Source organism: Pteropus medius, unplaced genomic scaffold (assembly GCF_902729225.1).
Source record: "Pteropus medius unplaced genomic scaffold, Ma_sr-lr_union100, whole genome shotgun sequence".
Taxonomy (NCBI): domain Eukaryota; kingdom Metazoa; phylum Chordata; class Mammalia; order Chiroptera; family Pteropodidae; genus Pteropus; species Pteropus medius.
In genome coordinates this window covers 18,140,027-18,153,080 of record NW_024344378.1, presented here as the reverse complement: position 1 = coordinate 18,153,080, position 13,054 = coordinate 18,140,027, and the positions used below count along the sequence as shown (strand labels likewise).

At 52.5% G+C, this 13,054-nt stretch overlaps 1 protein-coding gene across 5 annotated transcripts in view; it reads right to left on the bottom strand.

The window, feature by feature from the left end:
* SH3PXD2A (SH3 and PX domains 2A) overlaps window positions 1-13,054 on the bottom strand; it is a 220,628-nt gene that overhangs the window by 48,988 nt on the left and 158,586 nt on the right. For all 5 annotated transcript variants that reach the window (XM_039871290.1, XM_039871294.1, XM_039871291.1 and 2 more), the window contains one exon: window positions 10,057-10,188. In XM_039871290.1, coding sequence (XP_039727224.1) covers window positions 10,057-10,188 — 132 coding nt within the window. The remainder of the gene's footprint in view (window positions 1-10,056; window positions 10,189-13,054) is intronic.

Genomic DNA, 13,054 nt, shown 5'->3' with positions numbered 1-13,054 from the left:
TGTTTCCCTCAGCTTGGTGGGGAAGGACAGGGAAAAACTCTCCTTCACTTGGCATCTGAGGCCCTTCAAGGTCCTGGACATGTCCTGTTTATTGCTGGGTGAATGTCTTCTCTCAGGTAGCCCCAGGTACTGTTGCGGGATCATATCTGTCCACACCACCCTCCACACCTGCCTGTGTCATTCCGGTTTGCTCAGCTTGGAACACTTTCTTCAGCTCCTTCCTTGTTCAAGGCCCACCTTTTCCGGAAGACTTCCCTGACCACCCATCCCTGCAACATTGTGCTTTCTGCCTTGCACGTGGTAGGCGCACTTTGAAAATGATCAACTCACTGCGTCTGGGCCTTTACCGTGCAGGTGAGAGAGAGCCCTGGAATGCTGTCACTTCCAGTGATGGAAAGACAGGGACCGCTGTGTCTTGTCAACTGTTGTGCCTCAGTGCTGGGCACACCACAGGGGACACAGTAGGTGCTTCGTGTTCGTCGACTGAATGAGCAAACTACATCCTATGGAAGCGGTCCTTGTGTGCAGGACCTCACTCTGACAGGGCTGAGACTGCTGAAAGGCTTGGTGGAGTGGGGCGGGGCCAAGACAGGTCTGTTTATCTGAACAAAAGGGAAGGCAGAGTGGGCTGGGGCCCTGACAGCACCACCCAGGCACAGCCTAGACTCTGCCTTCACACTCTCAGCCCTGCCCACCGGGGTCCTGGTAAGCACATTTCCAGGGAGGCCACAAGTGGCCCCGACCCATCCATCCGTTCACTTATCCAATCCAGCCCTGGTCCACGGACCTGGCTGAGCCAAACGCTGGAACAACCACACAACTCTTTTGCAGGAAACTGAGTCAGCGCTCTCCCCTTCCTTTTAATATTCCCTCTGACCAGCCCCTCGGCCCTTCTCCTACACCAGCCAGGGCTTCAGCAGGACTGACCTCTTCTCTTCTGCTCTCTGTGGCCTGGGGAACCCGCGCAGCTGAGTACTCTGAGGTCTGGCTTTCCAAAGAAGTAAAATCCACAAGGAAAAGAAACACAAACATCCAGATTTCCAAACACTGGATAAATAGGATGTGATGGAAGTCCACATGCCACCTCCCAGCTATGCAACCTTGGGGCAAGTCACTTAACGACTCTGGGTTTCATTTTCCACCTTGGAAAGAAGGAATGCCAACATCTGCCCTTCCTCTTACCAACATGTTTTATAAACGGCAAGGTTTTATATCTTGTAAAACAAAACATTCTGATTCAGAAAGAGGTCACTTTGAAAAATGTCTCAAATCCCTTACTAGCTGGCTTGAGCAGGCACTCCCCAGGTGGCCTTGACCACTCTGATGACCTGCTAGCAGGAGTCTAAGAGAAGACATGCAGGCTTCAGGCCACTGTGCTTAGGACATTTCTTAAAGCACAAAGTTCCAGGACAGTGACCTAAGGGCGGCCTGTGACAATGCCGATGGGCAAGATACAACGGCAGAGAGGGATCTGCCTGCTATCCTAGCACGCCAGTCTCAAACCCACTTGTGATTTGCTCACTTTATGGCCAGTCCTTGGCAGACTCTTTCCCTGAGTTTGGCTCTCTCTCACCTCCTGTGGTGCCTGGGCCACTTCCCCACAATCCAGTCCAATAAAAGCTTAGAGGAGGCAAATGTATTTTTGTATGAGATCGAGAAGTGCCTGACCAAGAAGGGAAAGGTAGAGCTAGGACTGAGGCAATTAAATAAAACAAACGAAAAACCCCATATAGCATACTTCGAACATACACAGCCGTGAACTGGAGGTTTACACGAGCCAGAAGCTTCTCTCCACTTGCTGGGATTCGATAGTCCAGCTCCCAGGATGGGGAGCCCCAGTGAACACTGGCTCCCACCAGGCTTCATGGTAACTGGGTTAACTGGGTCATCCTGACCGTTCCCCTGCAATGAGGCCAGGGACTCCAGGAAACCCAGAGGATGAGGTTATGGAATCTGAAAAGATGCTGATAGGGGCAAGGGCGGTTACCCTGGGTAACCCCACTACCACCAGGGTGATTACCGAAAACCTCACTGCTGAGGGGTGAATACCACGCGGCCGCGGGAGAATCTGGGGACAGAACAAGGGGCAATTTCTCAACCCAAATTCCCTGAGGTCCTAACAAATTATACTCCCCAGAAAGTGCCAACTCCAGAGTGGAAATCTGTTATATAAGAGTGGGGAGAACCTTATATGGGGAGATCTTTGCCCTCCACTTCAGGCATAAAGTGAGACCTGCCACTTCTACTGGGGACAAAGGCTACGTATGTGCGTTGGGGGTGGGCAGCAGGTCTCCAGTGTTGTCTGCTCTCTGGGCACCTGGGCTAAGGTATGTCTGGGAAGGAGAGTGAGGTCACCTATTTGCTCTACTACAAGACTCTCACTGGTGAGTGGTGGCTGTCACATCTAGAACAACATACCGTGGCCTCGTACCACCTGCCTGCCCTCTTTCTCTGCCCTTACTCACCACCACTCTCCCCCAGACCAACTGGCCTCTGAGCTCCCTTGTTCCCCAAGCTCCATGCGTCCTCGGCTGTAACGGCACCTCTTCAGCAAGGACTTTCCCAGCCACATTCTATCCCCTCTTCCCCTGCTTATTTGCTGTCACAGCATCCTGTTTATTTCCTGCACTGCACCTCTCAAAATCTAGAATAATTTTCCTGGTTCAGTGGCGATTGTCTCTCGCTATGTGTGAGCCCTGAGGGGGTGGGGCTTTGTTCAAAGGCCTCTGTCACTTCAGGGCCCCAGCCCAGCACTTGATCAACTACTGTAATACAGGTTTAGGGATGACTGATCATCTGGAGATTGGCCTTGCCAGGGTCTGGGCAGTGTGTGGTCCAACTAGTTCCCTGGTGTTAAAACCCAGAAAAGTGGCCTTTTAGGGTGCTTGTGAACAGATACAGTGCAAACTTGTTTGACCTCCAAAAGGGAAGGCAGCCAGGTGTTGCACTGGGGCTGAGGCTGGGATGAGCAGCTGGCATCACACTCTGGTACTTCAGCTGACCATTCCAAGGTCACCGATATACCTTTTGCTCAGAAACAGCTGTACATGGAAAATGGACTCGGAAGAGTCTGGAACAGGATAGGTGCACAAAGCCAACGTGAGGTCAGAGTGACTGGCTATCCCATTTGCCCAACCTGAGCAGGTAGAGGTGAGGCAGAGGGAGTGCCCAGAGCCCACTGCCCCACCCAGCCGCCTGGCAGCTGGATCCAGGCATGAGGCCGGCTGTGCTCAGTGTCGACAAGCTCTTGGATGCCTCCTTAACAATAGCCTGTGCAGACTTAGTTCAGGAAAGAGCAATTTCCAGTCACCAGACATATCTTTCCCTGCTACTTTCCTCCCCACCGCCAGGATCACTCGCTCCAGGTACCACCCTTCTCAGGTCCCACTCCTGCTTTCCTGCTTTCCATGGCCCCATCCTTCCTCTCCATCCACTTCTCCCATTTCTACCTTCTTCATCAGCATACACCTGCTTGAGGCAACCATATACCTGCCTTGCTGTCTTAGCCCCAACAAGCCCGGCCTCTACCTAGAACTCCACTCGTGTGGATCTGGAATTCCAGCCCTTCTCTGCCTATCTAATTCCCATCTAGCTCCACTGCCCAGCTTAATGCCCAACTCCTGCAGGCAGCCTTCCCTGACTATGTTAGTCTCCTCCACCCACTCTGAGCCATGCAACAGAACCACTGAGTGACAGCAAGCATGAGGGCATGATGGGTGGGCCTCTCGTCTCCCCGGCCTTGCTCATAAGGGTATTGCTCCTGGGTCACCAATGGGAACTTAACTTCTCTTTTCGACTCTTTTTCCTGTCATGTACGGGGGCAAGGACAGCTGCCCAAGCAAGGGCTCCAAGCGAGTGACTTTGGTCCCCAGCGTGGTTTGCTGGCTTCACTGCCCTTTAGTAACTCCCGGCTTGTCTTACCTAATTCACAAACCACCAGGACTAAGAGAATACTCAGAAACCACTGAGAGCAATCCATTCTCTGGCCAGGTAGGAAAATTGAGGCCATAAGAGGGAAACTGGCCTGCTGTGGGCCCCAACATCAATCTGTGGCAGAACTGCCCTAGTCCAGCAGTCTCACTAGTGACTATCATTTACTGAGCCCTTACACTGTGCCAGGCCCTGCACTAAGCACTGAGTTCCTTTTGAATCAGTATATACCAACCCTATGATTGTGGGTACAATATTCCCATTTTACAGGTAAAGAAGCTGATGCTTAGAGCACACAAGTGACTTTCCCCGGGTCACCACAAGTACCAAATCAGGATTAAAACCAGGCTTATCTAAGTTGGATCCCATATTTTTAATTGCTAGGCTATCCTGCAATCTCATTCTACAATGTCTATCCTGGGTGAATAAAGTTGGGCTGAGGGTCCCAAGGCTGAATTCGAATTCCCACTTCTGCTCCTGGATTTATACTCTATGGCCCTTTCCACCTAGCCAGTTCCATGAAGTAGATAACAACTAAACACCAGAAACAGTCTTGGGCCAGCATGGACTTTGGAATTGCTCATTAGGCTGATATAGCAGACACAGGTACAAGCTGCACTTAGAGAAATGCTGTCAGAGACCAATGCCTTCTGATGACTGGACAGGCTCTCACTGGGGCCAGTCACCACATCCAAATGGGGGCTCACTCACTGGGACCAAACTTTTGAAAGGCTGTCGCAGAGTTAAAAGCGTTAGTTCACTTACCTGCAATGCAGATTGCAATAAACCTGCCTTTCTAGAAACAGCATATCCTATCTTTGGGACATCTCTTTTTGGAGGTAGCTTGACAGTCTGAATTAGTAAACAGGTAATTCCTTAGTAAGCTTATAAACTAAGCAAAAGACATAGAAGATATACAGAAGTCTACTTATGACAATGGAAAGTGTACAAAACTGTCTCAGCCTCACATTACAGACCACCTCTTAAGTACCCAGAATGCTCACATCAATTACAGTCTAGGTGCCATAAAGGTAGGAACCTTGTGGTTCTGTACCCAATCAGCACAGTGCCTGGGACAAAGGTGGCATTTTAGAATTGTGAAATAAATGAATGAATACTTTATATAGTATATTTCTCCCTTATAAAAAGTCCATGAAGAAACATCTAAGTAACAAAATAAATATATCCCCAATGTAAAGAAGATTCCAACTCACAAAATATGTTGCTGAAGAACGCATTATCTGTGACAACACAAAATCATCATGAAGCACAACTCTGAGAGGAAACCATATTAGTTTCTTACTGATAAAGATATGTATCAAGTAATAAATGGTTACATTTCATTAAAAAAAGAAAACCATGTAGTACATATCACTGCCCCCTTTTACTTATGAGGAAACAAAAATTAAGTGATTCCTACTTAAAGCACACAGGGTAGCATCAGACTCAAACCCAATATTCAGATGCCTGATTCTTGGCTCTCTTCACTATGCACATGCTACAAAACAAGTAAAATGGTTGCAACCAACAGGTTTTTAGTTTCCTTACCTCTTCTACATTTCCTTTCTTTAAAACCTGACTTCCAACAGCCACTGCTGAAGAAGTTGGCTAGGTAGCCATGTTTAAACTGTACCACACTTCTCTTGGACACAGCTGATTGGCCTAGGGCTGGACACCTGATCTAAGGTCTGTTGAACCACTGGCTAACCAGGAACCAATCAGATTTAAACACCAAATTTTGAACTCAGAGAACCAGAGGCCATCGTCAGTTGGTGGTAGTGATCTCCACTGAAAAGTCATGTAGGGTGTGGTCCTGACAAATCAACAGCAGATGAATAGGCTGCTATTATGAGTGAACAGGAAGACACGGAAGGCTAGCCTCTAGTTAGGACAAGATCCCAGCTCGGCTTTAAATCCACATAGTACCCAAGAGAGAGACCCAAGAAAAGAGTCTCTCTTTGGCTTGTGTTGACTTTCTCGTTTCCAGTTCCCAGTTCCTGTGAGGTGGGGATGTATTTCTCACCCTGGGGTTTGGTGAAATTTTTCAATATCCTTTTAATAATCTTCAGTAATCCTTTCAATAATGAGCAAGCCTGAGTGGCTGTGTCTAAGGTTTAGTTTTCTCATCTGTACAATTTCTCATCTGCATGGACCAGCAGAGCTCAAAATTCCTTGACAGCACAATTCTTCGATCTTAGATTCTCTAGCTATGCACCTCCAAGGAAGTAGAAAAACTCCTAGTATTATCACACTGGTGTCAGGAAAGAAGCAAAGACTCAGAGAAGGAAAGCTGAGGCAGGAAATGAGCATGTCCTCATGTCACCCCCTGGCCCCCAGTCCTGAGAAGAAGGAAACAATCCCAGAAAGTTGGAAACAGCTTTGCTCAATACAGAAATCAGAGCAACTGAGATCCTGCCATTGCCGCTTTGCCAGAAGTTAGACCAGATCATGCCTGCTGGAAGGTGAAGCCAATGTCGTCTTTGAGGCATAAAAATGTCCTACAAAGGAAGCTTCTCAGGCATTGTTGTTTATGTCAAGGGTGGAGGAGCTTCCAAGGACAAGACAACAATGGTGGCTGCATGCCCTGCTGGTTGGCAAAGTTAACAAAGCTGTTGACTCTGCTAGATTTGTCCTTGATGATCAATGGAGAAAATGAATCCTTTCCTGGCTGGGTCCCAGGCCCATTCACTTGATCAAAAATGCTTTTCCTGAAGCCACTCAGGTCTTACTTTGGGAGTCTGACATCTGTCCACCTACATTCCCTGGAATAGGCTTGTCCTCAGTGCTGAGTACAAATCATCCTCCTCAGATATCCTTAGCTGTTGCTTGTCCCCAAGTTCAAAGGAACAATTAACAACATGAATTCTCATGACCTATGAGCACCATGCTGGAAGGAAGGACACAGATGCATCCTTCTGCAATGATGTTCCAGGGAGCCTTGTGGTCATCTCATCCAGCCTGTGTCTCTCCCTGACCTGCAGCCTCAGCAGTTTAGGGATGACCCCACCCAGGATCAGCCCACTCTCAGCCTTCCCCATTTCCTCTGTAAAGGGGAGAGATCTCCGCTGTTGGACTCTAAGGAAATGATTTAACCCCTTAGCTTGTTACTTTAGCTACAAAATGGTTAGTGTCTTCTATTGCATGGAGTCTTCCATGATTGCAGTAAAATAATGCACGTGAAGTACATGGCCCGATACCTGGTGTTTACCGTTTACTGACTCTCAATTGTCTTCCAGACATCTCTCTCTTTAGACTGTGAGATTATAGAGCGCTGGCACAACCACACCTCCAAATCGCTTGATGGCTATGGTGCCAGCCAAAGGGCTCTGATGAGCAGACAGAGCCAGAGGTGGCTGGATCCCTCTATGGACACTCTACTCAAGGGACTTCCAGCCAGCAAGAAGGGGACACAGGCAGAGTCCTGGCTCCCAGTGGGCAAGGCGAAGCCCCGGGGCAGGGGGTTGGCACAAACTGGGACTGCTGCCCTGACAATTTGAGTAGAAATGGCTCAACACACCCACCATGTTCAAAGGTCAAAGGCATCACAATTGAGTCTTTGTTCTAGAGTTCAAAAGCCTCACCAGTCCTTCTAAGGCCAGCTTGCAGGATGCACAACACACCTCTCCTCCCCCACCATCAGACATCCAGCTTCCTAGAACTGGGAAACCACCCACCCAAGCATCTGCAGTTTGGCCTTCATCCTTTCTCCCCTCCGCCCATTTAGTTTCTCTGGTTAAGCTGGTCGTACACTCCTAGCCTCCTAGATTCTGCTGGCAACAAATAGTGTGGCTTTGCACAGTGAACACAGCAGTGCAAGGTCCCTGTATAAACATCTGCTGCTGTGCAGCTGTCTCCACCAAGAGTAAAGGTACAAAACTCTCAGAGAAGCGGAAAAGCCCAGACCAGGGAGGCTCTCCCCACATGACACCCAGGGACCTATGGAATCTCCCAGCCACGGAGTTCGGACCTGGGAGAGGACTCAGGGAGGTCATCTGTTCCAGGCCCTGCTTCCAAGTGGCCACCAGATTATCTTTATTTTACAGAAAGGATAACTGAGGCCAAGAGGGATTAAGGGACTTGAAGCCACCCAGCCAGTAGCTGGTAGGCAAAATCCTGCTTCCGGGGATAGCGGCTCCCTCAGAGAGTCTGTGTGCCAGAGTAGGCTGCTCTGGGGAGTCAGGCTGCCTAAGCCCCGTCAAATAGCCATTAAGGACTCCTCAGAAGAGGAGGTGCCTCTACACCTTTTCCAGGCCTAACACAGAACCCTCATTTTATCAAGGTTCCTCCTCCTCCACTCCTAGGCAGGACTCCACGTGTCCCCAGGGTCCTGGATATGGGATGGGAAGGCAGAGGACACACATGTCCTTGGGAATCAGGGAGTCATACATAGTAGGCTGACTGTTTGTGTGAAGTCTCTTCCTGAGACATCCTGGCCAGGGGCTGGTACTCACTCTTACTGCTACTCCAGGGTTACAATGCTGTGCTGGTGACATAGGCAGTGAGGTGGCAGGAGGGTCCCTAAGCCACTACTCTACTTCTGAGCAGACCTGACCTTATACGCAGAAGCAGGCCTGCCTTCCTTTGGAGTGAGCTCCAAAACAAACATCTTCTTCAGCTGGTGTCTCCAGTTCTACCACTGGAGATCCCCTCCTTTGAGTGCTTAGGGTTTCCAGGGTCAGGCTCCTGTGACAATGCAGCTTCCCTGGGGGGCAGGGAGGTAGGGCTGGCATTGGGACAAAGGCTGGAAGGAGACCCATGTGGGCACCTGGGGTGAAGGGCCCAGGCCTTATGCTAGGGACATGGCTCTGCTGGGGTGACTACTGCTGCCATCTACCTTGATGGTTACTCCACTCAAAGGCAAAGCCTGACCTCTCTGAGAAGGGAAAGACTCCAGACCCAGGAGGGCCATGAGTCAGGCCTATGTTGGCATCACAGCCTAGGGTCACCTCCTCCAGGAGGCCCGCTGGGATTTCTTTAGCATTCCTACAGCTGCTTGCTGCCTGCGGGCACCCAGGAACATCCTTGTTCTGTTCTGCTTTTGACCTCAGATGACCCACTTTCCTTCAAATTATCTGTGTATTAGTTAGTTACTCTATCTACAGAATGGGCATAATCATCCTTTGGTATGCCTTCCTTTCCGGGCTTGAAATATTGGAAGGGAAATGAATGGGACAGGAAAAGGAGAACAGGCCCCTCCCCTCTGGGAGTGTCCCCCAAACGCAGTCCAGAGAGGCTCCTGTGCATAGGCCTTCCCTCAAAACTGAAACCAAAACACAACACCCTCTATTCAAAACCAACTCAAGCCCAGCAGGCCCTGGGCAAACTGCTGATCCATGTCCTGGGCCAGAGGCCTGAACCTTGGACTGCCCTCCTCTTTCCACCTGCAAAGACTCCTGCTGCCAAGGGCACCGAGGCACTTGGGCTCACTTGGCGAGAACCCTGGAACCAGCAGCCCCATGGACGGCCCCAGACAAGACAAAACCTCAGCTCCCAATGAGAGGGCGGCTGCTACAGGACCCTCCCTGGCCCTAGGACCTGGCTTCCTCCCCCTGTCTGGCCCTCTTCCCAGGTCCTGGCCGTCTTCAGCTCGGCAGGGGGCAGTCAGTTCACTGCCTAGATACTAGTCAACCCGCACAGGCCTGGCCTTTCCTCAGACAACCTGCCAGGGGCCTGAGGACCCTGGACCCCACGGCGATGTCATGGCCTGCCTTCCCCACCAGCTACCCGGGTTCTCCCACCCCTGCCTGGATCCTGGCTCGGAACACGGACCAACAGAGGAAGCTGCTGTAGGGTGCCCCTGAGCTGGGAGTCACCTTCCGCCTGGGCCTCAGAGGGCATGAGGACCCTGAGCATGGGCTGCACAGTTATACCCACGCTGCCACCCTGGCCTTGCATTAACACAAGCTGGTTAATCACCCCGAGCGGTGGAGACATTCTTCCACCACCAGGCAAACTGCTGGCCTGCAGCCCAAACCAACAGGGGAAACTTCAGCCTCCTCAGCCTTCTCCCCGCCAGATGGAAATAACGTATAGCTGCAGAGGTGGGGGAGGAGGAAGGGAACAAAAACCAGCCGTCCAGTCCAAGGAGCCAGGCTGGAACCCGGAGTGGCTGGCCGGGGCACTCACCGCTTTCGTTCTTCTCGATGACATCCACCACCTCCCCGGCCTGGAGGCTCAGCTCCGAGTTCTCCTGCTTCTTATAGTTGGACACCACCACATACTGTTCCAGGATCATGGGCTCGGCGCTGGTGTCGGCACCTGGCGAAGGCAGAAAGCACGCGGTGAGCCAGCGGCCAGCCATGGCCCCGCGGCCGGGGCGCCCCCTGTCCATCGGCCTCGGGGGAGGCTGCTCTGTCGCCAGCGCCGCTCCAAGGGGCTGCCTGCAGCCAGGGTTCGCAGCTCGCTAGGCCCCAAGGACAGGCCATATAGCAAGGCCCCCACCGGCCCGCTGCACCGCGGGGGCCGGGGGACATGGGGAGCCAGGGGACAGAGGGCGGGGGGTGGAGGGAGGAGAAGGACAGACAGAGAGAGAGATGGAGGCCAAGCCAACTCAGAGGAAAAGCCTGTTGCTGTGATGAGTTAGTCACAGCTCAGCACGAGGGAGGCAAAGGAGAGGCCTGGGGCGGACGTGGTCTCTTCAGACCCTTCAGCGGCAGGGGCGTGAGGGGAGGGCCGCAGGCGGGCGGGTGGGCGGCCCATGAGGGCTGAGGCCAGAGTGGAGGAGAGAGAGAGAAAAGCAAGGCAAGGGGGAGGGCCCCTGCCTCTCCCCCAACCTCTGTAAACCCAGAGAGAGAGGGAGTCAGCAGTCCTCCCCTCGGGAGGGAGAGGAGAGAGCCAGAGAGAAGGTCTCCACAGCCCGGGCCCAGGCGAGAAGTCAAGAGGGTTTGAGGCCGCCAATCACTGGGGTTTACTCGCAACCCTTAAATAGAAACACATGAGACCCATCGAATGAGGAGCCGGGGGTAGAAACACATGAGACCCATCGAATGAGGAGCCGGGGGTGGAGGCAGGGGAAGGGGAGGAGGGCCGAGACTGTTTACTTGAAACCCAAGAAGAAAGTCCCAGCGCCAGCGGCAGGCCAGCCCAGCCCACCCCCCGCCAACTTTTCCTCAAGTTCGGCTCAGTGCCTGCCTCTTGGGCTCACCAGGGTGCTGCCACGGAGCCCAAGGGCCAGGCGCACACCGCCAGCCTCAGGCTGACTGTAGCATCATCGCTTCCTGAGGGGGCCCTGGCCTGGCCTGGCTGCTGCCCACTGGCCACACGGAGACTGACTCAGTCTCCCTTTGCTTTTAAGTGCTGCGGTGTGTGGTCGGGCTCCCAGGAGCCTCCAGCCTCCCTCTCCTGGTAACTTCACGGAGCTTCAGGGGTCCCAAGGTGGGATGCGCAGGAGGGCAGGCTCCCAGGAGCCAGCGACTTCTCTGCCCTCCTCAGCCGCTGAACTAGTGCAACGTTCGTTAAGCAAGCGCTGGGCTGGAAATCTGGGTGGACAGGCTGGATGCCCATCTCAGTGTGCTGGCTGTGTGGCCTTTACATACTGCTTAAACCTGTCTGCGTTTCACCACTGACAATCACCAACACTAGGGTGGAGGTGGGAACAGAACACCCAAGATAATACATGCCCTGCTAGGAGCTGAAAGGATCCACACACCAGAGACCCGCTGGTCACCTCCTATCGGAGGCCTTCTCGACTTGCCCCCAGCCCAAAGGGAATTTCCAGTACACTGATTAAACTATGCGTCTACCACTCTACACATCTGCCAACCTCCTGGAAGGCTGGGGGCTTCGCACCACTTGTCTGGCTATAGAAATGGCTGAGACAGGGTCCCCAGGCGCCACACGGCCCCCCTGATGCTTTAGCCTGCAGCTACTTTCCCTATATGTCCGAGTCTAACTTGGCAAATGTTCCGTGACAGGCACGTACCCTGTCTCATTTTAGCCTCACAACAACCTTCTTACCTTCCCATTTTACAAAAGGCAATGCAGAGGCCCAGAGCGGGCAAGAAGCTTGTCCAAGCTCACACAGCTGCCATGGAGAGAACCAAAATCACTCACTGTTTTAGGTTCAAGCCCATCTCTTTCCATCACAGAACTGCCTCTGATTTCTGGTTCTAGACATCCCGTTCTTCTAGCACGACGATCCTCAACTTGGTCCCACTAATAGCCTGGGGAACTGTTAAAGAATACTGATGCCTGGGGTAATTTTTAGACACCCTCCTCTCACACGGTTCCCATGTACAGCCAGGGGTGAGAAGCGCTGCTTAGATCTGTAGGTCTTTCCACGGCCAAGGATCTTACCTAGGGCAGGAGGCAGTGGAGGCCAAATAAACCCACGGCCCCTGGCAGTTTTCTCTCATGACGTATAAACCCTGCAGCCCCAGCTCAGCCCTTTGGAGACCCAGAAAGGGGTCTGTCCCAGCTGAGGCCTGCCACATGGGTATGCACATGCACAGTCCCAAGCAGCCCCTCCAAAGCCAGGATTGTATTTCAGGCAGAAATGTAACCAACAGCTGGGCAGCAGGGCCATCTCGGCTCAGCACTCGGACTCGGCCAGCTTCTGCTCCTGCCCCTGCCAGCAGGACAGAGGCAGCGCTAGGCAGTGCTGACAGGGACTACCTCCCACAGGGCCCCTGGGGAAGCCGTCAGTGCCTCTGTGGCCAAGGGCACTTCTTACGTGCACCCAGTACAAAAAAAGGGCTCCCTTTCCAGTGTCTGGGAAAGGAAAATTCAAGATACAAACGGGAGCTCCCCAGCAGCAGGTTAGGGAGCTTCCGAATCCTGACAGTGCCCAGATGACACTGACAATTAGCCGGGAGCCCTGTTGGTGCTCACTCGTGGGCAGCACCATGCCAAGTGCCGACCTCATGCCAACCTCATGGTCTCGCCATCTTGTTTGACCCTCACGACCACCCTATGCGGTAAGTCCTGTTACAGCTCCATTTTACTTGCAGGCAGACCAAAGATCATGAGTAAGCAATTCTCCTAAGGTCACAAGGCTGGGATTGAACCCAAGCTCACCTGACACTGGTGCTTGTGCTCTGAACTTATGCACTGTACCTGACCTGTGAGAGCCACTGGTACCCTGGTTTCTAAAGAGGGGCCCCGCCTCATCCTGTCCCTAGACACC